Source organism: Chrysemys picta, chromosome 16 (genome assembly GCF_011386835.1).
Source record: "Chrysemys picta bellii isolate R12L10 chromosome 16, ASM1138683v2, whole genome shotgun sequence".
Lineage (NCBI taxonomy): Eukaryota > Metazoa > Chordata > Testudines > Emydidae > Chrysemys > Chrysemys picta.
In genome coordinates, this window is record NC_088806.1 from 12,384,506 (window position 1) to 12,410,413 (window position 25,908).

The window sequence follows — 25,908 nt, forward strand, 5'->3', positions numbered from 1 at the left end:
CATCCCAGCTGGCCTTGGCCTGCCATCGCCTGAGGGAAGCTATCGCATGGTCCTGTTGTTTGTACAGCACCAAACACATGGTCATAAACATTATACTATTTTTTAAACTAAATTAAAAGGGGTGAAACTGTATTTCCCGTGGATGACGGGGAAGGGAGCCCAGAACAGGCAAAGGTGGAACAGCTGCAGTGAGGCCCTGTGCAGGCGTGGGAATCCTACGGAAACGGAGCAGTAATTCTGTGATGCATCAGAAACACACGTGAAAAGTGCCAGTTGGCTTTATGGCAGCTTTTGCGTCCGTGCAAAATATTTCCCTGACTCCAGGGCCCCTTGGCACCTCAGTCTCTCGCTGCAGACGGAGAAGAGCGGGTGTGGGCCGGCGTTAAGGTTGCCAGTTTTGGTTGGAGGTTGACTCGCATGACATCGTCTTTCACGAAAGAGGAATCGTTCAGTCCTGGAGGGCTGGCCACCCTTGCAGGCGTGGGGGCCGGGGCGGCGGTGAGTGGAGGGTGCTGCTGGGATGGACCCAAGCCAGGACCCCAAAGCCACCCACCCACGCCCTATTTTGGAGACCACAGCAGGTGGCTCCTCACCCCAAAATTTTAACCCCCCCTGTGCCCCTCCTCCTCCTGGGGATCCCCCCAGTGCTTCCCCCTTTCTGCCCCCCAGCTCCTGCCCCCCGCCCCGGAGCCTGCCCCCTGCCCCCCTCTGTCCCCTGTTTTACCCCCTCGGGACACGCTCTGGCCCCTGCACGACCCCCCCGGGGAATTGCAGGGAGCTGAGGGGGGGGGGGAATCAGCTGCTGTTACTGAGGCTGCTCCGTGGCAGCTGATGGGGCGGAGAGAAGCTGTTTTCTCCACGGTCATCGCCCCTGCGAGCGCCCAGCCCAGCCCGGCCCCGCAGCACCCGGCCGGGAGGGGAGCGGGGACCGCACTGCACCCCCCGGGCCTGGGGGGGAACCCCGGGAGCTGCCGGAGGAGCAGAGGTGAGGCTGGGGGGAGGGGCAGATTTGGCGGGGAGCTGGGGAAGGGGCAGATGTGGCAGGGGATTGCTGGGGGCTGGCGGAGGGGTTGGGGGAGGGGCAGATGGGGGGCTGGGGGAGGAGGGTTGGGGGAGGGGCAGATGGGGGGATTGTTGGGGGGGCAGGGAAAGGGCCAGATGTGGGGGGGATTGGTGGGGGGCTGGCGGGGGGGGATTGGGGGAGGGGCAGATGGGCTGGGGGAGGGGGATTGGTGGGGGGGCTGGGGGGCAGATGTGGGGGGGATTGGTGGGGGGCTGGGGGAGGGGGATTGGGGGAGGGGCAGATGGGGGTTGGGGGAGGGGCAGATGCGGGATTGGTGGGGGGGCTGGGGGAGGGGCAGGTGTGTGGGGGATTGGTGGGGGGGTGGGGGAGGGGCAGATGGGGGCTGGGGAGGGATTGGGGGAGGGGCAGATGGGGGATTGGTGGGGGGGTTGGGGGAGGGGCAGCTGTGGGGGGATTGGTGGGGGGGTGGCGTGACTCTCCCAGGGGGCTCCCGGCTCTCAGCGAACAGCAGGAGTCGGTGCCAGGAAGGGGAAGCGCCCGGTGGGTGCTGCAGACGGGGGCTGTCGCCGAGCTCAGGAAAGCCGGATTTACCCTGGGCAGGGTCATTTATTTCACAAAGGGGTTCCTAAACTATTGGGCCCTTTTAAAAGTGCTGTCGTAGAAGTAGTCAAACGGCTGAGTTTGCCGGCAGCAAAGGGATCAGGAGGGAAAAGGGGGTGTGGGAAGCACCAGGAGACTCTGAAACCATTCTGGGAAGAGGATCAAAGTTCTGTCTGTCTGGTTTGCCGTCTGTCTCCGGCTCACAGAACTCACCCGTGGTTCCCATAGACGAGGCTGCCCAGAAGTGTACGAGGTGGGGTGAGGTATAAGTCTGGATTTTAAATACAATGTCATTTCACCTGCCACTGTGGTAACTGCATCAGTCAGCCTTCGTTGTACGGGAGAGGCGATAAAAGTAAATGTTCTGGCAGTGTGGTGAGCAAGACAAAAAATGAAGAAGTGGGTTTTTTTACCCACGAAAGCTTATGCCCAAATAAATCTGTTCGTCCTTAAGGTGCCACCCGACTCCTCGTTGTTTTTGTGGATACAGACTAACACGGCTGCCCCCCCGATACTTATCTGAGGAGCTGAATCCTTTTCAAAACCAGCTCCCGCTGGTGAAATACGGGGAACTGGTTACAGCACAGAAGCTGTTAAAGGATCAGTGAGGTTTACCTCACGAGAGCTGCAAGCCAGACGATGTGGGAGCGTTGCCTTCAGACTGGAGAAGGGGGAGTTACAAGGCTGTTATTTACACAGTACATGAAAAGATGGGAGTTGCCCTCCACTCGGTGAGGCAATTCCCATCTGTTCATGTACTGTGTGTATATACCTGCTACTGTATTTTCCACTCTATGCATCCGATGAAGTGGGTTCTAGCCCACGAAAGCTTATGCCCAAATACATTTGTTAGTCTCTAGGGTGCCACAAGGACTCCGCGTTGCTTTTGCTGATACAGACTAATACGGCTACCACTCTGAAACGCTGTTATTGTTACTGTTTTGTATCACAGTATTTATTATTATTTCCATCTCGGCAGCCACTTCAGACCCCAGATGATCTCTGACCTCAAAAGTGAGGGACAGATATCACAGGTGATGGCCTAATGGGGGGGGAGGAGAAAGCAGTGATTTTTCCAAAGTCACCCAGTAGGTCAGGGGAAGAGCCAGGCCTAGAACCCAGGTCTGTTCGCAGCCTGGGGCACTGACCACTAGGCCATGCCGCTGCCCCAGCAGTGATGAAGTATGGGAGGAAGAGACTCCTTGATAAAGATCCCAGGCACAAATACCACTAGGATTAGACCTGGTTGCAACAAAACTAGCCTCTGGTTGGTGCTGACCTGTGCCAGTCTGAGCTGTTTTCTTGTGCACAGTGGCCAAGGATAAGCGAAAGTGGTTCTGTTCGTCCCACCGTGCAGCCTTTTGAGACCTCCCAGAATCCACTGCTTCCAGGAGCTTTACGTAGGAATAGGAACTCTAGGGCATTGGACAGCGCCAAGGCAAACCCCACCCATGCTTAACACAAATCAGCACATCTACTACACACCCCTCTCAACATGAAACCTCCCAAAGCATCTCTGTTCCTACAGCAAAAAAATTCAGGCCCATCTGAAGACTCTGAGGGAAGAGAGAAAAAAAGCTCCTGGGATTTAAAGTGACTGCAGAGGGGACAAGTCAGGAGTGCCTGGTAGGTGCCTGTTATTGACCCATGGAGATTTGTGCTGAGAGGTCTGTTTGTAGGCAGATTCCTCGGTGGCCTTGATGAATGTCGGCTGGTGTGTGTTTCTCCATCATCATAGATTTTCTGTGTTAGATTCATGGGCAGAAGCTAAGGTTTCATTTCAGGGAATGAGTTCATTTCTAGCCCTTGTGGCTTTCGCTGTATTTGTGTCATTTCTTGCACGGTTGGATCATTTGATTCTGTTTTTCCCCCCTCTGGCATCTCTGTCGGTGTAATGCTGAGTCCAGCGACTCTGGATCTCCCTTCCCAGAGGCCACTGGTAACACAACATCTTAACCACGTCCGACATGGAAACATCCCTTGGCAGAGCTATTGGGGCTAAAAGGCAAAGGTGGGAGAGGATCCTCTCCCAAGAACCACAGGGTAGAGTTGAGTGTCAAAAATCTCAGGGTTTGCAAAGAAGTTCTCCCTCCTACACACGCTGTAACTCCCTGAAAAAAAACCCTGGCTGCCTTCATGATCCCAACCAGCTCTTTTCCTATTGTTTTACAGAAACAGATAGAAAAGGAGGGACAGAAAATTGTCTGAATTTCAGTTCTTGGAGGAATAAGAGTGACCCCTGCTGGAAAAGCTGGACAAGGAGATTGGGGATATTTTTGTTCCGTATCTTCACAAACTCCGTGAGTTGATCAGTGAGATAGAAGGAAGTATCTGTGGGGAGCAGGGGCCGTTATAGCAGGGACATAGGAGAAACGAGAGAGAACATGAGGGGAAATCAAATCAGCATCTTAGTTGTCTGTACACGAATGCAAGAAGTATGGGGAATAAGCAGAACTAGAAATGCTGGTAAATAAACACAACTATGACATAGTTTAGGGTTACCATACGTCCGGATTTTCCCGGACATGTCCGGCTTTTTGGGCCTCAAATCCCCGTCCGGGGGGAAATCCCAAAAAGGCTAACATGTCCGGGAAAATCGGGACATGCGGGGCGGGGGTGCTGGGCCGGGGGCCGGGGCCCGGGGCGGGCCCGGCGGTGCTGGGCCGGGGCCGGAGGTGCTGGGCCGGGCCAGGGGCTGGGCCGGCGGTGCTGGGCCGGGGGCCGGCGGTACTGAGCCGGGGGCCGGGGCTGGGCCGGCGGTGCCGGGCCGGGGGCTGGGGGCCGGGCCGGGGGTGCTGGGCCGGGGGCCGGGGCTGGGCCGGCGGTGCTGGGCCAGGGGCGCTGGGCCGGGGGCCGGGGCTGGGCCGGCGGTGCTCGGCCGGGGGCCGGGGCCGGGCCGGCGGTGCTGGGCCGGGCCGGCAGTGCTGGGGCGGGCTGGGGCCGGGCCGGCGGTGCTGGGCCCAGGCCGGGGGTGCTCGACCGGGGGCTGGCCCGGGGCCGGCACCCAAGGGCCCGAGCCGAGCCAGGCTGGAGACGCCAGGGGGGCCAGACTGGGCCGCGCCTCCTCCCCCCACCCAGCCCCCCGCTTACCTGCTGCCTGCTTCAGGCTTCCCGCGAATCAAATGTTCGTGGGAAGCAGGGGAGGGGGCGGAGTTGGGGCGGGGACTGTGGGGAAGGGGTGGAGTTGGGGCGGGACCGGGGCCCCGTGGAGTGTCCTCTTTTTGGACACTCAAAATATGGTAACCCTAACATAGTTGGCCTCACAGAGACCTGGTGGGATAATACACGTGACTGGAATATTGGTATAGAAGGGTACAGCTTGCTCAGGAAGGACAGGCTGGGAAAAAAGGGAGGAGGTTTTGCCTTATATATCAAAGACGTATACGCTTGGACTGAGGTTGAGATGGAAATAGGAGACAGACCTGTGAAAGTTTCTGGCTAAAGATAAAAGGGGTAAAAAACAAGGGTGATGTCGTGGTAGGGGTTTACTGTAGACTACCAAACCAGGAAGAAGAGGTGGATGAGGCTTTTTTTAAACAACTAACAAAATCATCCAAAGCACAGGACTTGGTGGTGATGGGGGACTTCAGCTACCCAGACAACTGTTGGGAAAAAAACACAAGAGGGCACAGATTATCCAATAAGTTCTTGGAATGCATTGGCAAAAAAATATATATTTCAGAAGGTGGAGACAGCTACCAGGGGAGAGGCTGTTCTAGATTTAATTTTGACAAATAGGGAGGAGCTGGTTGAGAATTTGAAAGTGGAAGGCAGCTTGGGTGGAAGTGATCATGAAATGGTGGAGTTCATGATTCTAAAGAATGGTAGGAGGGGAAAAAAGAACAATAAAGACAATGGATTTCAAGAAGGCAGACTTTAGAAAACTCCGCAAGTTGGTAGGGAAGATCCTATTGGAAGCAAGTCTAAGGGGAAAAACAATTCAAGAGAGTTGGCAGTTTTTCAAAGAGACATTATTAAGGGCACAAGAGCAAACTATTGCACTGAGTAGGAAAGATAGGAAGTATGTCAAGAGACCACCATGGCTTAACCAGGAGATCTGCAATGGTCAAACTCAAAAAAAAAAAAAAGTCCTACAAAAAGTGGAAATAGGTCAAATTAGAAAGGATGAATATAAACTTAACACAAGTATGTAGGGACAAAATTAGAAAGGCCAAGGCGCAAAACAAGATTAAACTAGCTAGAGACATAAAGGGTAACAAGAAAACATTCTGCAAATACATTAGAAACAAGAGGAAGACCAAGGACAAGATAGGCCCATTACTCAGTGAGAGAGAAAAAACAATAACAGAAAATGTGGAAATGGCAGAAGTGCTACATGACTTTTTTTTTTTCCAGTTTTTACCAAAAAGATTAGTAGCGATTGAATGACTAAAATGGGGAAAAAACAAATTAAAAATGACTTAGACAAGTTAGGTGTCTTCAAGTCACCAGGGCCCAATGAAATACATCCTACAATACGCAATGAGCTGACTGAGGAGGTATCTGAGCCCAAGTCATGGAAGACGGGAGAGATTCCAGAGGACTGGAAAAGGGCAAATCTAGTGCTGATCTGTAGGGGAACTAAGGACAACCCAGGGAATTGCAGAGCAGTCAGCTTAATGTCTTTATCTGACTCCATTTCGAGGCCTAAGATTCCCCGAGTGGCGAAGTACAAGTATCCATAAGGGGGAAAACATGTCTTCTCTCTTCCTGGGCTTCTTAATGCAGGCCTCTCAATGACCGTTGCTCACATTCCCTACCATATGTGGCGGGGTGGGTGCCCCGTCCAGTGCAGGGTGAGTTCACCCTGTCCCTCAAGCCATCCTTTACCTCGAGGTGCAGAGGTCTAAGGATTAAAATCAACAGGGTAACCCTGGTATGCAGGGGAGTGAGGCCTAGTGGCCAGAGTCAATGGGATTGACTTTAGTAAGGCTTTTGATACTGTCTCGCATGACCTTCTCCTAAACAAACTAGTGAAATATAACCTAGATGGAGCTACTATAAGGTGGGTGCATAACTGGTTGGAAAATCATTCCCAGAAAGTAGTTATCAGTGGTTCACAGTCATGCTGGAAGGGCATAACAAGTAGGGTCCCATAGGGATCAGTTCTGGGTCCAGTTCTGTTCTATATCTTCATCAATGATTTAGATGATGGCATAGAGAGTACACTTATAAAGTTTGCTGATGATACCAAACTGGGAGGGGTTGCAAGTTCTTTGGAGGATAGGATTAAAATTCAAAATGATCTGGACAAACTGGAGAAATGGTCTGAAGTAAATAGGATGAAATTCAATAAAGACAAATGCAAAGTACTTCACTTAGTAAGGAACAGTGAGTTGCACACATACAAAATGGGAAATGACTGCCTAGGGAGGAGTACTGTGGAAAGGGATCTGGGGGTCATAGTGGATCATGAACTAAATATGAGTCAACAGAGTTACACTGTTGCAAAAAATAGCAAATATCATTCTGGGATGTATTAGCAGGAGTGTTGTGAGCAAGACACGAGAAGTAATTCTTCCGCTCTACTCCACACTGATTAGGCCTCAGTGGAGTATTGTGTCCAGTTCTGGGCACAACATTTCAGGAAAGATGTGGACAAATTGGAGAGAGTCCAGAGAAGATCATAGAGGGTAGGGATCGGATACAGAGGGACCTAGACAAATTAGAAGATTGGGCCGAAAAAAACCTGATGAGGTTCAACAAGGACAAGTGCAGAGTCCTGCACTTAGGACGGAAGAATCCCATGCACTGCTACAGACTAGGGACCGAATGGCTAGGTAGCAGTTCTGCAGAAAAGGACCTAGGGGTCACAGTGGACGAGAAGCTGGATATGAGTCAACAGTGTGCTCTTGTTGCCAAGAAGGCTAACAGCATTTTGGGCTGTATAAGTAGGGGCATTGCCAGCAGATCGAGGGACGTGATCGTTCCCCTTTATTCGACATTGGTGAGGCCTCATCTGGAATACTGTGTCCAGTTTTGGGCCCCACACTACAAGAAGGATGTGGAAAAATTGGAAAGAGTCCAGCGGAGGGCAACAAAAATGATTAGGGGTCTGGAGCACATGACTTATGAGGAGAGGCTGAGGGAACTGGGATTGTTTAGTCTCCAGAAGAGAAGAATGAGGGGGGATTTGATAGCAGCCTTCAACTACCTGAAGGGGGGTTCCAAAGAGGATGGAGCTCGGCTGTTCTCAGTGGTGGCAGATGACAGAACAAGGAGCAATGGTCTCAAGTTGCAGTGGGGGAGGTCCAGGTTGGATATCAGGAAAAACTATTTCACTAGGAGGGTGGTGAAACACTGGAATGCGTTACCTAGGGAGGTGGTGGAGTCTCCTTCCTTGGAGGTTTTTAAGGCCCGGCTTGACAAAGCCCTGGCTGGGATGATTTAGCTGGGAATTGGTCCTGCTTTGAGCAGGGGGTTGGACTAGATGACCTCTTGAGGTCCCTTCCAACTCCAATATTCTATGATTCTATGATTCTATGATAAAAAATGATTAAAGGTCTAGAAAACATGACTTATGAGGGAAGATTGAAAAAACTGGGTTTGTTTAGTCTGGAGAAGAGAAGACTGAGAGGGGACATGATCACAGTTTTCAAGGACGTAAAAGGTTGTTACAAGGAGGAGGGAGAAGAATTGTTCTCCTTAACCTCTGAGGATAGGACAAGAAGCAATGGGCTTAAATTGCAGCAAGGAAGGTTTAGGTTGGACATTAAGAAAAACTTCCTAACTGTCAGGATGGTTAAACACTGGAATAAATTGCCTAGGGCGGTTGTGGAATCTCCATCCTTGGGGATTTTTAAGAGCAGGCTGGACAAACACCTGTCAGGGATAGTCTAGATAATACTTAGTCCTGCCTTGAATGCAGGGGACTGGCCTAGATGACCTCTCGAGGTCCCTTCCAGTCCTACGATTCTATATTTGCAATATCCCTTCCTTGGAATATAAAATGTGTGTCAGGTAGTGCTGAAATTCTCTCTCTCTGCTCTAGGATGTTGGATCTACCCTGAGCAGATACATGGCTCTCCCTCACGCCCCCTCACACTTCACAATGCTGGGAAAGAGCTTGGAGAGGATGTTAGCACCGCATCTCCCCGGGGCTCTACAGCCAAATATGTGGGGGAGGTCACATTATTGATACAAATCCTGAAGTTCTCACCCTTTTATGGAAGACTCTGGAATTATCCAATCAGTGGATAGATCGACCGAAAGTATTTCCTGGAGATATTACATCCCTGCGGTCTTTAGTGGGCAAATTTTTACAACACTTAACATGGGAACCTCCTGTCCCTGAGAGCCTGGAGGTGAAGGAGTGAATTGGCCATGGAGGTCCTGCACCACTACAGGCTGGGTACTGAGTGGCTAGGCCGCAGTTCTGCAGAAAAGGACCTAGGGGTTACAGTGGATGAGAAGCTGGATATGAGTCGACAGTGTGCCCTTGTTGCCAAGAAGGCCAACGGCATATTGGGCTGCATTAGTAGGAGCATTGCCAGCAGATCGAGGGAAGTGATTATTCCCCTCTATTCGGCACTGGTGAGGCCACATCTGGAGTACTGTGTCCAGTTTTGGGCCCCACACTACAAGAAGAATGTGGAAAAATTGGAGATAGTCCAGCGGAGGGCAACAAAAATGATTAGGGGACTGGAACACATGAGTTATGAGGAGAGGCTGAGGGAACTGGGCTTGTTTACTCTGCAGAAGAGAAGAGTGGGGGGGATTTGATAGCAGCCTTCAACAACCTGAAGGGGGTTCCGAAGAGGATGTAGCGTGGCTGTTCTCAGTGGTAGCAGATGACAGAACAAGGAGTAATGTTCTCAAGTTGCAGTGGGGGAGGTCTAGGCTGGATATTAGGAAAAAGTTTTTCACTAGGAGGGTGGTGAAGCACTGGAATGGGTTACTTAGGGAGGTGGTGGAATCTCCTTCCTTAGAGGTTTTTAAGGCCCGGCTTGACAAAGCCCTGGCCGGGATGATTTAGTTGGTGTTGGTCCTGCTTTGAGCAGGGGGTTGGACTAGATACCTCCTGAGGTCCCTTCCAACCCTAATCATCTATGATATATTCTATGACCCATTTCCCCTTTTATCCCCAGAGCGGGTCTGTCCAGGCCAGAGTTGAAGACTATGAATCGGATCTCTGGGGGAAGGTTGCTCTGCTGTGAAGCTGGGACGAGTAGAGGAATTCTAACTCCAGGCCCATTACAGCAGCGACTCACTGGCAAGAACTTATAATGAGTCACTAAATGAAATATAACCATGTGAAATTGTTCCTGTACAGGCGGGAGACGGGGAAGTTCCAGCAGCCAGTGGAGATTTCTCCTGAACTGGAAGTGAGACTCAGTGATTTCTCCCAGAAAACTAATGCTCTCATGGAGATTCTGAGGAAATTCAAAGGTACCTAGAAGGGATCTAGGAGGGGAAATTGGGATAAACCTGTGAGACAGTGGGAGGAGAATGGGTCTGGCCAGTTGGTTCATAGTTAGATGATGCATCTATTTAATTGTTGGGTGAGAATGCCACACGCTTGGGGACCAAGTATCAGTGCGTAGCCGTGTTAGTCTGTATCCACAAAAACAACCAGGAGTCCTGTGGCACCTTCAAGACTAACAGATTTATTTGAGCATAAGCTTGGGGACCAAAACACTCAGGTTTATGAATTCAAACCTTTATGTGTACCACAAGCATGCCTTGCCATTACAATTACTATTAAAATAAGAAATGACAAAGAAATACTGGCCAGTTACCATCTCCTGGGGCATCGGCGGATTTCTCCTACGACGCTCTGACTACCCCTTACAATGTCCGACGTTATACACATCCAAATTATATATGTGTTAGTTCTTTTCCAATCACCTTTGAGTGTTACGAATATTAAATAACTTATGTAACTCATATAAAACACATACACCAACTTTTTAAGGCCAAGGGTTTTGCTGTCCAAGATAGTTTCATGTTGTTGTTCTCTTTTCTGATTGGTTGATTACCATTGATTATGCATAGGTCACTTTGACCCTTTTCTGTACCTGGGGGTTGTTCGACCTTGTTAACTGCTCTTGGGCAGGACATTTTGGGGATCTGTTGTCTGTCAGCACATTGTGCGGTCGAAACATCTCTTTGTGCCACATAGCGATTTATAAAAAGCAACGGAGGGTCCTGTGGCACCTTTTCTGTTAGTCTTAAAGGTGCCACAGGACCCTCTGTTGCTTTTTACAGATTCAGACTAACACGGCTACCCCTCTGTTACATAGCAATCTATGAGCACATCACTTAAGAACAAGGTCACTTAAAACAACAATTCCTTGTGTCAAGCAAACTCCTCACTGGGCCAAAGCCAAGCAAGTCGGCATAATCACACAGTCTCGGTCCGTCCAAACTTGAGCAGAAGAAATGACCCACATACCAATTCCCAATGCTTAATGTAATAAACAGTGGAAAGCAGAGAACGATGTAGCCGGGGCCCAGGGACCAAGATGTCTCGCATCAATTCATGACTTACCAAAGATCACAATATTCAGGCCCATATTGAGCAAAATGGCCTAATTTTGGCCACCAGTGTTTCTTTCCCAACTTGAGAACTCCAGAGCTGTTTAGCACCCACAGCTGCAGAAATCAGTGGGAGCTACAGGTGCCCAACCCCTCTGAGAACCAGACCGCAGGGGCTTAAAGGTTGGCACCCACAATTAAAGGCCACGTGTTCAATCTGGATCCAGTCCATCGCTCTGATCCAGTCGTGTGTCGCAGGCGGGGTGGAAGAGGAAGGGGGTGGACCACAGTTAGAGGGAGGTGGGCAGCGACAAGCTGGGACTCTGGTACTCCGCACGCTGGCCAAGACACATGGGGACCCCCTAATAGGGATGTAACTCTGGCTGGCTTCTTCTTAGCCCGTGCCAAGCTCTGCACCAGGCCCTGCAGCCACTGAAGAGCGGAGTCACAAATGGGCTCCCCTCTCTCTTGTAGCCGATACAGGCCCAGTGAGCCAACCTTCCCCCTGCCTCAGTTTCCCCCATGGATAAAATGATTCTATTATTGTTCATATTTCTGCCTATGGTGGACGAGGGCCCCCTTGTGTCGTTCTCTGTAGAGACGCTGAGTAAACAGACCCAACAGCTCACAATTAGAGCCAGGGATTTCGCAAGCTCTGAACATCCTGTTAGTGTCAAAGGGACCTGAGTGGGTAAAGTTCCTGTTATGATAAAAATCTTTGCGTCATCTGGGTCTAGTTTATGACAAAAGGCAGCAAATGAATGAAACAAACCAGCTGGAGTCTGAAGGGGCGGATGAAGGAAAAGTAACTCTCTCTCTCACAGATTGTATGTCCTACGATGGTTGTGAGGCTTCATGGCTTTGATTGCATGGCTGGGAGATGCCTGAATGGTCCCTCAATGGCTATTAGCCAGGATGGGCAGGGATGGTGGCCCTCGCCTCTGTTTGCCAGGAGCAGGGAAATGAGCCACAGGGGATGATGAATCACTTGATCATTACCTGTTCTGTTCATTCCCTCTGGGGCACCTGGCATTGGGCACTGTCGGAAGACAGGATACTGGGCTAGATGGACCTTTGGTCTGACCCAGTATGGCCGTTCTTATGAGAGGGAAGAGAAGGTTTCAGATTAATTTATATTAAATACCTGAGTGTGTGTCTGTGTCTGTTTCTCTGTCGTGATTAACACATAGCTCTATGAGTTCAGAGTGGGAATGCTGTTATAAATAGGAATGCCTGAAATCCCCTCTCGTTTCTCCTTTCCCCCTCCAGCCACTCTGCCGCCTAAACTGGAGACAAAAAGAGGGGAACCCCTAGGAGCACACAGACAGGGTGAGTTTGCCGGTGGAGATTGTCTTTCAACCATGAGAAAACTCCAGCGAAAATGTCTTCGTGGGAGGGTAGCTGAAGTTACCAACCAAACCGACGCCGACCATCACACCCAGCCCGGCATAGAAACACAATGAGGGGATCCCCACGCTGAAGTCACACAGGCAGTCCTGACGCCAGCCTGAACAGAAACGCTCTTCCCTGCCCAGCACCCGAGCAGAGCCCCGTCACCGGCCCTTGCCTTTACCCCATGGCTCGTCTCCGACATCCGGCCTTTCCCCCGGGCAGGGCTGGGCTCTGCCGCTGGAGCTGCTCACGGCTCCATGGATTGGGGGGATGCTGTCCCTCGGGTGCTGCTCCCCTCCCTACTCTCGGGGCTGGGGGCTGCCCCACCCAATGCCCCCACCGGGTCCTCTCTGGTCTTGGGTGGCTTTTCCCCAATGCTGCACTTCCTTCTCGGCCCCCCGGCCGGGGAGTGGAGCTTCCCGCTGGGGGTTAAAGCTGGTACCTGCCCCCTCCTCACTCAAAGCTCCTGACACCTTCCTGCTGGGAAAGCGAGAAACGAGAAACTGCAGTGACCCCTCTGCTCAGCCTCAGGGCAGAGGCAGCTCCCCGGGACCCAGGACGGTCCCGGCCAGAACAGGGCTGCTGGGGACTCTGAGAAATGGTCCCAACCTCCTTCCCCCCCACCTCCACCTGGGCTGTGCTTTGCCCAGGGGTGCCAAAATGGGGGGGGTCCAAGGGGTCATGAGCCTCCCCCCTTTGAAAGTGGATGGGCCTGGCTTTTCACCATGGGCCCGGCCCCCTCCTCAGCCTGGAAGCTGCAGCCGGGTCATGATAAGAGCCGCCCGGGCAGCTGTGGGGAGCCGTGGGCTCTCCACCTGCCTGGAGTGGGGGGGGCTTGAAAGCAGCCCCCCGCCGAGGTCCCCCTCCCAGGGCAGGTGGAGACTCACGGCTCCCCACAGCCGCCCAAGTTTATGATGACCCGGCTGCAGCTTTTTAGCCAGATCATGGTAGAGGGGCCTGGGGTCCCTGGCTCCGACTTCTGGATTGGCCGGGGGGCAGGGCCTTAGGAGGAAGAGGAGGGGCAGGGCCACAGAGGGGGGGCACATAGGGGGTGGGGCCTCTTCCTCCCCACCACACTTTTAGGAAGACCCCGTTGCCTCTAGCTCTGCCCCTAACACTCTGATTCTCTCTTCTCCCCGCAGTGAATGTGACCCTGGATCCAGACACGGCTCACCCCGAACTTGTCCTCTCTGTGGATGGGAAAAGCGTGAGATGGGGACACACCCGGCGGGTTCTGCCTGACAACCCAGAGCGATTTGACTCTGAGCGCTGCGTGCTGGGCAGCGAGGGCTTCACCTCGGGGCGACATTGCTGGGAGGTGGAAGTGAGGGTGCAGGAGGGGGGACATTGGGCAGTGGGGGTGGCCAGAGAGTCTGTGAGGAGGAAGGGATGGATCAACCTTAACCCTGAGGAGGGGATCTGGGCGGTGGAGCGGGGCTGGTGGGGTCAGTTCCGGGCTCTCACCTCCCCAGCCACCCGCCTGCCCCTGCGCCGGGTCCCCAGCAGGATCCGGGTTTCTCTGGACTGTGAACGGGGGCAGGTGACGTTTTCTGATGCGGTTAGCGAGACCCCGATCTTCACTTTCCCGCCGGGCTCCATCCCCGGCGAGAGAATCCGCCCCTGGCTCTGGGTGTGGAGATCCCGGCTCAGGCTGTGTCCCCCAGGGGACCCCAAAACCGGCCTGCCTAGTCTCCGGTGTCCTAGTCTTTATGACTGTGGAGGACTGCTGTCATCCTACCGATTTTCTCCCTGCGGGCTCTGCGACCCTGCCGGCTCCCTGGAGTCGCTGGACTTTGAAGCCACGGAGAGCAGGGAGTGACGGAGGGAGAGCACACTGTTCTCTGTGGTCCAGGATGACTCTGACCAGGGGCGTCTCTAGCTAGCTATCATCCCAGTCTCTGTGACCCTGGAGGACTCTCATCTCCCCAGCCCCCCTGGCACTTTATCTCTGACGCCTGAAACCTCCTCCCCCCTTCCTCCCTGCAGCACCAGTATTTGGAGGGTTGGGGGCAGGGAGTGTTTTGTACAAATCTGTGTCATTAGATCTCACGGGGGTCTCCCAGCCAGCACCTCTCCCCCAGGGGCCAAAGTCACCTTCCTCTGTAACTCCCAGACAGCTGGCCACATTGTGAAATTGTCACACACACACACACACACGTGGGATGGGCAGGGGTGCAGATAGACCCAAAACCATTATATAATCTTTTTAAAAAATCATCATTTCGGGTCAGTCTCATGATTTTTTTTTTTTAAACTTCTGAGGTTGGCAGGGGCAGGGTGGGTTTAACCAGAGGGACTAGGAGAAGCGAGACGAAAATGGGAATTAAAATAAAACAAGAATGAAGGGAGAGTCTGGGAGAAATGGTGACAAATTAGAAATGAAAAGTGTGAAAGGAAAATATGCCTGGCAGGGGAACCGGCCAGGCAGCAGAAAGAGGGGAAGGGATCAAATCAGGGGAAAGAACGGAGAAGCCAATGATCTGCGGCAGGGAGGGGAGAACAGTGAGAGAGACCCGGGAAAATAAACAGGGATGGGAAGTGAGGGCTAGAAAAATGCCGAGAAGAAAAGGGAACATGAGTGACACAGAGATTTATGAAACGTTCCTGCAAGTGAGACTCTTACGCCGTAATTCCTTCTGTTAGTTCCTGCATGTTTGTGCTACTGTGGTGCCATGAAGAAAACTGTTCTCAGTAGCTGGGGAATCTCCTTTCCCATCCGCCTTTTACTCTCCAGCTGTCCAGTTACTTATTGTCAATAAAACATTACAAACAATTCTCCCCGTCTCTTCCCATTTCGTGTCCCAGCTGCGCTTGCTGGGGGCAGAGGCCTGGGCTTGGCAGGGTTCTTTGCCCCTCAGAGTTCCTGCAGCATAGACATAATTTTTTTTTTAACTGGGATTTTCATTTCCTTCCCCCCCCCCCCCCCGCCCCCGCTCCCGGAGTTCAAGCTGATTGGGTGAGCTCTCCTCTTCATGGCTGTGGGGGAAGAATCAACAAAGTCTTTTGTCCAATGAGTAGGGTTACCATATTTTGAGTGTCCAAAAAGAGGACACTCCACGGGGCCCCGCCCTCAGCCCCGCCCCAACTCCACCCATTCCCCAAAGTCCCCGCCCCAACTCTGCCCCCTCCCCTGCTTCCCGCGAACATTTGATTCGCGGGAAGCCTGAAGCAGGCAGCAGGTAAGCTGGGGGGGGTGGGGGGAGGAGGCGCGGCCCAGTCTGGCCCCCCCAACCAAGCGGCTCCCGCCGGCGGCCAGCCCCGGCCCCAGCGTCTCCAGCCTGGCTCGGCTCCTGGGGTGCCGGCCCCCGGCCCAGCAGCCCCGGCCCCCAGCCCAGCACTGCCGGCCCCGGCCCAGCCCCGGCCCCCAGCCCCGCAGCCCCCGGCCGAGCACCCCCGGCCCCGGCCCGGCCCCCGGACCAGCACTGCCGGCCCGGCCCCGGCCCCGCACCCCCGGGCCAGCCCCCGGCCAAGCACCGCCGGCCCAGCACCGCCGGCCCGGCCCCCGCCCCAGCACCCAGCGGCACCAGCCCCTCCCTATTTTCCCGGACATGTTCGGCTTTTGGGGATTTCCCCCCGGACGGGGATTTGAGGCCCAAAAAGCCGGACATGTCCGGGAAAATCCAGACGTATGGTAACCCTACCACTGAGGCTTGTCTGATGTCTATGGGCCGCCTTTTGGTGGCGAGGAGATGACCCCTTTTGTGATAGACCAGTATGTCACACTTAATGACGCCTCCCTCCTGATGGTTTACAGTGGCAGAGCAAATATTTTTATAGTTACCGAGCAAACATTTAACTATTACCTTATAACGGGGTAGGCAACCTATGGCACGCGTGCCAAAGGCGGCACGCGTGCGGATTTTCAGTGGCACTCACACTGCTCAGGTCCTGGCCGCCTGTCCGGGGGGCTCTGCATTTTAATTTAATTTTAAATGAAGCTTCTTAAACATTTTAAAAACCTTATTTACTTTACATACAACAATAGTTTGGTTCTATATTATAGACTTATAGAAAGAGACCTTCTAAAAATGTTAAAATGTATGACTGGCACGTGAAACCTTAAATTAGCGTGAATAAATGAAGACTCGGCCCAGCGCTTCTGAAAGGTTGCCGACCCCTGCCTTATAATGTGGGAGACAGATATTACAAGTGAGATTAATGCAGGCAACAACTCAAGCATTTCATAACATTTAAATGCCTTTTTTAAAAATCCAACCCCTCTTTTACCACACTAACACGCACAAGAGCCGGACTGGTTGCCAGCTATGATGGTTCGGCGAGGCCTCAGGGTCTGGGCATGAGCTGGTGCTGGGTCTGCCAACATCATCCAGAAAGGAGTTGAAGAAAGGCTTCTCAGCAGAGTGTGCTAACCACCAGCGGAATGCTCCGATTTTAGTCTGTTTAATTCTTTGGGTGCTGTGGGCTTCAGATAAACTTTATTCTGTACATTTGCTCATTTCTATCTTCTGGTTTTTAACTTTGTCACGCCGCGAGTATTCAATCCATATGACTCTGCCTTAAAATGCTAAACAGTCCCCACAAGCAAATGCCTTGACAGGACTCGAAGAAAAGCAGCCTGTGTAACTTTAAGTGAAAACTCTGCGGGCAAAGGTTGAGGAATGATTCCATAAAATCAAAGAATCAAGTGAGACTTCCCCCTGCAAGAAAAAAAGCAACAACAACCTCCTTGTGAAAGAAATCTATTCGCAACCTCCAGCTGCCAGGGAACAGAAGGCAATTTTCAATAAAGTAGCCAGTTCACATTATCAACTGCAGTAATATTTTGTCACATATCAGAGGGGTAGCCGTGTTAGTCTGTATCCACAAAAACAACGAGGAGTCCGGTGGCACCTTAAAGACTAACCGATTTATTTGGGCAGAAGCTTTCGTGGGTAAACAACCCAACTTCTTCAGTTGCATGGAGTGAAATGCATCTCCATGCATCTGAAGAAGTGGGTTTTTTTACCCACGAAAGCTTATGCCCAAATAAATCGGTTAGTCTTTAAGGTGCCACTGGATTCCTAGTAATATTTTGGTCACTGTTGGGTGGCTACAGCATGTCTTTCTCCAACCACATCGTTCACACTTTTTCTTTACATTCACATACATAGTCTGATTGGCTGCACACCTGATATGCCACGCAAGGGCCAGAGGTGCAAATTTGAAGTCATTTGGGGTCAAAGGGTTCTTGAGATACAGACACCCCACACTCACACACAACCTGCTTTTAAAAGGCTGTGAGCTAGGCCTGGAACACCCAGCAAAAACCTGTCCATGGCTGGTTGCCGGAACCTCCCCCCAACACACCCTGGAGACTGCCCTGGGCTGGAAGGCAGAATAACACAAATTAATCTCTTCTGCTTTGCCTGGCCCCTGTTAACATGTCTGTGTATTTCTCAGCAGTTTTACTGGCTGAGGCTTCACAGCCTGGGGCAGTACCTGTCACCATTACCTATGCTTCGCAGATGAGGTAAGAGAGGGTGCAGAAGGTGAACACAGACAAAGCTGGGCAGATTCTTCACAGATTTTAAGGCCAGAAGGGGCCACTCTGCTTCCCCAAACTAATTCCTAGAGCATCAGTTAGAAAAAAAAAATCCATCCTTGATTTAAAAACATGTCAGAGATGGAGAATCCACCACGCCCCCTTTGGGAAATCGTTCCGATGCATAATTACTTTCCCCATTAGAAATGTACACCGTAATTCCAGGTGTCTCTCTAATACAGCAGCGCCGCACCTCAATCGCTTCACCACACGGCCTTTTGAAATGAACCTACCAGATCCACTAGGCAGAATTTCAGGCTTGGTGCATGGCTCAGCACAGAAATAGGGGTGCAGTGGATTCAGGCTTGGAACGGTTGCCAGATTCCTACTGCATTAGTAGCCCAAAGTCACTTACAAACTAGCCCCAAAGTAGCCCTGGTCCTTTTATTGAAACAAAGTTTTTTAACACCACATTTGTCTAATCTGATCTTTCACCACTAGCATAAATGAGCTGATGTTAAACTATAGGGGTTAAGATGAACAGGCATAAATTTGTCAAGGGGGAAAGTAGTATTAGAGAGCAAGTATGTGTATGAATTAACAAATGAAGGGGGCGGGGATGAAATTAATGATGGCTCAAAAGTAGCGGAGATACCAAACTGTTAAAAAAAACTCTTAAAAAAATCAGTGAAACATAACATAAGAACATAAGAACAGCCATACTGGGTCAGACCAAAGCTCCATCAGCCCAGTATCCCGTCTTCTGACAGTGGCCAATGCCAGGTGCCCCAAAGGGAGTGAACCTAACAGGTAATGATCAAGTGATCTCTCTCCTGCCGTCCATCTCCACCCTCTGACAAACAGAGGCTAGGGACACCATTCCTTACCCATCCTGGCTAATAGCCATTAATGGACTTAACCTCCATGAATTTATCCAGTTCTCTTTTAAACCCTGTTATAGTCCTAGCCTTCACAACCTCCTCCGGCAAGGAGTTCCACAGGTTCACTGGGCGCTGTGTGAAGAACTTCCTTTTATTTGTTTTAAACCTGCTGCCCATTTATTTCATTTGGTAGCCCCTATTTCTTATATTATGGGAACAAGTAAATAACTTTTCCTTATTCATTTTCTCCACATCACTCCTGATTTTATTGACCTCTATCATATCCCCCCTTAGTCTCCTCTTTTCCAAGCTGAAAAGTCCTAGTCTCTTTAATCTCTCCTCATATGGGCCCCATTCCAAACCCCTAATCATTTTAGTTGCCCTTCTCTGAACCTTTTCTAGTGCCAGTATATCTTTTTTGTGATGAGGAGACCACATCTGTAAAAAACGATGTAATTCAACGATGGATGTTAGCAGCATGGATCTATAATGAACAGATTTTTACAGCCACAGCTGACAAATTGTTCACGTTGTCTTGGGCTTATGTGTGCTGAAGGGTTTATGCACGTAGATAAATACAAAAGGATTAAGTTGGAAAGAGGTTCCTGGTGTGTCATTGTAAGGCTTGGCCAGAGTAAACATCACCTCGGAGACTCTGCCACCCTCAGAAATGTTAACGAGTAGGTATAACAGGAGATGAGAACGCTGACCAGCTGGAAGAGAAGGCGATACAGCAGACGCACAGCTGCAGAATGGCTGCATGAGGGTAGCAGTTGCTTGTACCTGCAAGTGGGAAGGACCAGCAGCTCTTCAAAAGGTATTCTGGTATTGGGAAAAAGGTCTTAGAAAAGTGTGACCCCACTCTGGGGAGATTTGGTCAAATCCAGGCATTCAGAGAGGCATGAGTGTTTCTATATCATAGCCTATGGACTGACCCAAAGCCCATTGTAGGTGTAAACGGGGGAACGTTCCTGGTTTATACATGACCGCGGTGGAATTGGCTGGTGGAAGGATCTGAGTCCCAGCTCCCACTCCCTTTACCCAGAGCCCTGCCCGACTTCGAGGGCTCCCCTTCCACCCTCCTGTGTGGCAGAGTCCTCATAGCCCCAACAAGGCTGGGCCCAGGATTCCTGTGGGCTCGACCCCCAACCTTGTCGTGGTCACTTAGGACAGGGGCAAGGTTGTCCCCACTCCGGGGTGCTCTCTCCGCTCTGGACGCTTCCCCGACCCACTGATCACTGCACTCAGTTCAAGCAAATACCATTTATTAACCAGCAATAAATTAAAAAAACTAAGGCAAAACGGGCAAGTTTAAAGGAAAACAACCCCGCTCTGTGACACGGGGACACCACAACCAGCGGCTCTGGAATGTCAGGACAGTTCACTGTTCGTCACCCGTCCGTCCAGGCCCTGGCGGTGCTGCAGGGATGCCGCAGGTCGGACATGGCTTCACGCTCAGGGTAGCAGGACCCTTCTTCCCAGCGTCACCCCCCGCCCCGCCCCACTGGGGTTACGATCCCTCTCCAAGTCTGGCTTGGCTGGGGGGCATCTCCCTGCGCTGGGCCTTCTGCACAGGGTCCCCCTCGCTCTCCTCAGGTGCTCACCACATCCGCATCCGGCTCCGGACGGCTCCAGCCCCAGCTCCACTCGGCTTCAGCACTGATGCTGCTCTGCCTCCAGCCCCCTTGGGCTGCTTCTCTGGTTCCGCTTGCTGCTCTCTCCTTAACTCAGCCCTACTCCGGCCCAAGAAGCTCCATCTCACACGGAGGACGGGACCGCCCCCCGGCCTCCTGATTCCCTCATTGATCTGCCTGCCTTGTCAATCAGGCTAACCTGGGCCATTGGCCTCTCCTCATTGGCCCTGGGGACTGTCAGTCTCGGGGTCCTGATTTCTCATCCACCCTTCCCCTTTCTTTTGGTACTGGGAGAGAGCGAACCAGAAACCCCACTAAGTTTCAGTAAGGGGCCAACCGTCCCCTTACCTAGGCAAAGGACAGAATCCCACAGGCAAGTGGGACCAGAATAAATGGCCACGCTGGGGTACTGCCACTCACTACACAATTAGAGGTGGGGAAAAAGCCGGGGAAAGTTTTAAGTGTCATTTGAACACAGTTAGTGGCGTGCCAGCTCACGTTTCAGAGTAGAAGCCGTGTTAGTCTGTATCCGCAAAAAGAACAGGAGTACTTGTGGCACCTTAGAGACTAACAAATTTATTAGAGCATAAGCTTTCGTGGACTACAGCCCACTTCATCAGATGCATATAGAATGGAACATATATTGAGGAGATATATATACACACATACAGAGAGCATGAACAGGTGGGAGTTGTCTTACCAACTCTGAGAGGCCAATTAAGTAAGAGAAAAAAAACTTTTGAAGTGATAATCAAGCTAGCCCAGTACAGACAGGTTGATAAGAAGTGTGAGAATACTTACAAGGGGAGATAGATTCAATTTTTGTAATGGCTCAGCCATTCCCAGTCCTTATTCAATCCTTTGTTGATTGTGTCTAGTTTGCATATCAATTCTAGCTCAGCAGTCTCTCGTTGGAGTCTGTTTTTGAAGTTTTTCTGTTGTAATATAGCCACCCGCAGGTCTGTCACTGAATGACCAGACAGGTTAAAGTGTTCTCCCACTGGTTTTTGAGTATTATGATTCCTGATGTCAGATTTGTGTCACCGCAGGGACAATGGCAGGCGGTCATTCTGCAGTGCTGCCCCTGCACCCTGACAGTCTTCCCCCTTTCTCTGTAATTATCAAGTATGGCTATAAAATTCTCATCAGTTTCCCCCCTTTTCTCTCACAGTATTGCTTTTTTATCTGTTATGCTCAGGTTTTGCCCCCATTTTCTCTCTAATTCTCGAATCTCCGTTTAAAATCGCCTCCGATTTGGGATGTTTTCCCACCCATTTTATCTGCAGCAAATCATTCTTGTGTTGGGGGGAACTCGAAGCCCTCAGCCATTCCCCGAATGGGCAGGGGGTTAGTGGGTGCAGAATAAGAGGACCCTGAGATGCGCCTGCCTCTGGGGTGGGGATTGGGTGGCCATTCTCTGCCAGCAACAAGGCATGGAAAGGGCACAAGACAGAAAGGGAGGAGTGTGTCCGTCCCCCCATGGAGACGGCCCAGCCCCAGATTACCGTCTCCCAACTGCTTCCTGCTTCGTCCCTACCCCAGCCCAACTCAGCCCCCTCCTGCCACCAGCGGCTAGTCATGGTCCCAGACCCCCATGCTCTCCCGCTCCCCACTGGCTGCATTCACCCTCATCCCATCCCCTGTTAAAGCAGCATTGCCCAGGGCTCCTTGCTGCCGTGTGATTGTCAGCCAAGAGGGAACCATCCCCTTCTGTTGTTTATTGATCATGTCTATATAATGCCTCCCCTCTCTCTCTAATTACCGAACATTGATATTGGTGTTTTTCTCTGTGAACAAATATATAGGTTTTCACCCCCACTTACGCCTTCATTCTAAAATAGTGACATAGCATCCTTTAAAAAATGGCCCCGTTTTTCTCTAATTATCTGTAACTGATCTATTATCCCCTGAGATTTTCCCATCTAATGATATACACCTCTACCGCGATATAACGCTGTCCTCGGGAGCCAAAAAATCTTACCGCGTTATAGGTGAAACCGCATTATATCGAACTTGCTTTGATCCGCCAGAGTGCACAGCCCCCCTCCCCGAGCACTGCTTTATCGTGTTATATCTGAATTCGTGTTATATTGAGGTAGAGGTGTATTAACATCAGATCTTCTCCGATGTTGCTGTTTTGTCAAATTCTTGATTATTGGTTGATATAAAGTTGATATTTGCAAGTTTTTCCCCCATTTTCTCTCTAATTCCCAAAAATGGAGATGGCGTTCCACTCAACTTTTACCCCTCCACCTCGTTTATCAACTGGGGGATATAAAATTCCTCATTCATTTCCACTTCCCTCTGATTTGGGACAACGAATCTCAAATGCCTTGGCAACAAGGGTACATCAGCATCAGCGTGTCTCTGCCACTGCACGGGCGTCAGCCACTGGTGCCCCTCCTGTTCTCTGGCCTCTCCTATACATGAGGTCAGCCCCAGATGATCTGCTGCTCCCTTGTGGCCCTAAACCCCGATGACTGTCAGGGGAGAGGAGGGAGAGGCTGGGGGCGGAGAGGCGATGGGGAGGGAGAGCACCAGGGTGGTTCAGGGGAGCAGGGCAAGGAATCAGCTGGGAAGGGGAGAGGGGAGAAGGGATAATGGCGGGTCCCCAAAAAGTCAAACTGCAGCTGGGTTGGTGGGTTGCCCTAGGGAAAAGTTTGGGACCGATTACTCTGCCCACTGGGCAAACCGTGATATGGTGGGTGCCACCACGCCTGCCTCCTCCCCTGGATGCTGGGGGTGGAATGAGGCAAGTGCCTCCCCCATTCTCGGAAGAAATGACGTAGGCACCTAATCCGGCTGGTTCCCAAGTCTGGTGCTCAGAAGCAGAGATCCACCGCTCTCTGTCTGAGGTTTGGGCTTAGCATTTCCCTGTCATGGGCCTCTCCCCTGGCTAGCTTAGGTGAGAAGCCACCTAGCACGACAGGGTTTGTGGATCCCATTCCAAGGTGCCAATTTCTTCCCCATTCGCTGTACGGGAGCCGCAGTGCCGATCTCTATCCATTCACTGCACAGGAGCCTAGGCGTCGATCTCTCTGGTGGCACAGGTCTCTGTTAGGAACCAGACACAGACCTGAATCAGAATCGCTGTAAGCTGCACGAGGCGGAGTTTCTGTTAAAAAATAGTGATTTTTCTTCATCTTTCTCATGTTCAACACGGATTTCATTTTCTACTCCTTTGCAGCACCTACAAAGGATTAGTTCAACACAAACACTGCTTCTATTTCCTCCACATGTTAGGGACATTGTCACGTTACTGATTTGAACTGGGACCATATAGAACATGGTTGCAACCAAAGTCCTGTAGTGGCACCAAATCTTGTATAAAGGGGGTCAAATAGGGTGTCTAAGACAAGGTTATGGTTTGCTGGTTATGATTATGCTGTCTATATGCATATATCATTTTTGTACTTAAAGTTATAAGTATCGGCTCTGTACTGTTTGTATTTCAAACACGTGCTATGCTTCTGGCTGACGCCCCAGATAAGTTGGTGTCAGCTCTGCCTAGCCTGCTTGATGGCCCATTAAGGACCATCGGCTACACAACTGACCCATTGAGAAAAGGCAGATATGCCTTGTAACTCAGCAAAGTATGCAGGGACTGGCCCATGTGACTCCAGACTCCATTTTGCTGTAATTTTCCACAGTAAGGACAAAGAGGTGTTTTTACGCCTGGAAAAGCCTATAAAAGGCTGATGCCTCATCTCCATCTTGTCTTCAATCCTGCTTCTTACCTCTGGAGGGACTTTGCTACAAACTGAAGCTCTACACAAAGGACTGATGACCTATCCCAGCTGAGGATGTTCCAGAGACTTGATTTGAACCTGCAGTTTATTCTATCACTGCTACAAGCCTGAACCAAGAACTTTGCCATTACTGTGTGTAATTGATTCCATTTAACCAGTTCTAGCTCTCATCTGTATCTTTTTCCTTTTATGAATAAACCTTTAGATTTTAGATTCTAAAGGACTGGCAACAGCATGATTTGTGGGTAAGATCTGATTTGTATATTGACCTGGGTCTGGGGCTTGGTCCTTTGGGATCAGGAGAATCTTTTTTCTTTTACTGGGGTATTGGTTTTCATAACCATTTGTCCCCATAACGAGTGGCACTGGTGGCGATCCTGGGAAACTGGAGTGTCTAAGGGAATTGCTTGTGTGACTTGTGGTTAACCAGTGGGGTGAGACTGAAGTCCTCCCTGTCGGGCTGGTTTGGTTTGCCTTAGAGGTTGGAAAACCCCAGCCTTGGGCTGTAACTGCCCTGCTTTAAGCAATTTGTCCTGAATTGGCACTTTCAGTAGTGTCCCGCCAGAACCAGCATCGTTACAGACATTTCACCAATCAAAATCTTAGCTAGGAGATATCTGCAGGAGTAACCTCCTGTAAGCCCTGGCTCATAACGTCTTTGGGAACCAACTGTGTGAGCATATTGCAAAACTCCAAGCCACATATGGTGGTACTTTCTTCTGGGGTCACCTGAGATAATATCGGCCTAACGAACTGAACAATACTGTGATTGCATGCAGTTCCTTCAGTAAGGTGTAGAATTTGGAGTGGGTTGTTGTTTAGCATTTCATAGTGGAGAATTAAAAACACAAATGTTTCCTTGGTAGTATGTCCTATTGGAGTATTCTTGGATTATTCTCCCATGTTGACCGAACTGCATTGGAATCTCCATAGTTGACCGAACGGTCATCACGGAGGGGTGGCGGAAAAGCAAGAATAAAATAAATGACTATTTTTGCCAGATAGCCATTTGTCTCAAAGTCCCCAATAAATCTGAGCTGCATTCCCTCAAACAAAACTAGTGTCCCATTATGTAACCAAACGGTCTTTAGGAAAGGGAGAAAAATCCACAACACTGAGAGGAATAAGACGCTTTCCGTTTTATATAAAGTAAAATTCCAGAGCAGATTGTATCTGATGACTCACAATCAGGACAACGGGTTCACATTGTGTTCAAATGTGTTTTGTTCAGCACTGTCTCCTTTTATTGAGTCGTGTTATTTAGCAAAGTTTTAGCATTATCATAGTGGGGGGGGGGAAACAGCCAAACTTCTAATCTGCAAACAATCCATACTCAGAAGGAAAAAGCCCAGAAGCTGCTTTGCAAAAGGACAGAGACCGGCATTTAAACTCATAATCATCAAACTGTGTTTTGGATACATTTGGATTCCTCGTCCGGGTCTGGGACACTTTCCCTCCAGTCCTCATGAGTCTGATTTAGGATCAAGGAAATCAAAGAGCGACTCCCAGGCCAAGTGAGCTGAGAACATGTCATCACGTGACCCTTTGGGAGGTGGAGAGTTTGAAGGTGGAAAAGATAAATTCTACATGGCTCGGACAGAGAGTAACTCTGATGGGAATCCCCCCCATCTCCTTCAGCACCACAGAAGCTGAATTGACACGTTCCCCT

General features: G+C 50.8%; 3 protein-coding genes across 34 annotated transcripts in view; 2 read left to right on the forward strand and 1 right to left on the reverse strand.

The window, feature by feature from the left end:
* The window catches only part of LOC103306853 (zinc finger protein 436-like), a 495,746-nt gene that overhangs the window by 160,176 nt on the left and 309,662 nt on the right, over window positions 1-25,908 (forward strand). The window lies entirely within an intron of this gene.
* LOC101938625 (butyrophilin subfamily 1 member A1-like) lies at window positions 159-15,268 on the forward strand. Of its 8 annotated transcripts, none has more exons than XM_065570135.1 (6): window positions 255-498; window positions 3,153-3,250; window positions 3,797-3,924; window positions 9,897-10,012; window positions 12,371-12,430; window positions 13,636-15,268. In XM_065570135.1, the coding sequence occupies exons 4-6, from the start codon at window positions 9,988-9,990 to the stop codon at window positions 14,310-14,312; spliced, it is 762 nt and encodes a 253-aa protein (XP_065426207.1). In that variant the 5' UTR covers window positions 255-498; window positions 3,153-3,250; window positions 3,797-3,924; window positions 9,897-9,987; the 3' UTR covers window positions 14,313-15,268. The 8 variants fall into 8 exon arrangements, with proteins under 8 accessions (XP_065426208.1, XP_065426207.1, XP_065426205.1 ...); XM_065570134.1 differs by lacking the exon at window positions 255-498 and adding an exon at window positions 807-985 and having other exon boundaries at window positions 2,937-3,250; XM_042862077.2 differs by lacking the exon at window positions 255-498 and adding an exon at window positions 807-985.
* LOC122174845 (zinc finger protein 300-like) overlaps window positions 21,046-25,908 on the reverse strand; it is a 29,399-nt gene continuing 24,536 nt past the window's right edge. For 4 of the 9 annotated variants that reach the window (XM_065569907.1, XM_065569905.1, XM_065569908.1 and 1 more), the window contains one exon: window positions 21,046-23,605. In XM_065569907.1, coding sequence (XP_065425979.1) covers window positions 23,490-23,605 — 116 coding nt within the window. In that variant the 3' untranslated portion in view covers window positions 21,046-23,489. Of the gene's footprint in view, window positions 23,681-25,908 lie in introns of all 9 variants that reach the window. The other 5 variants (XM_065569911.1, XM_065569910.1, XM_065569909.1 and 2 more) reach the window with 3 other exon arrangements.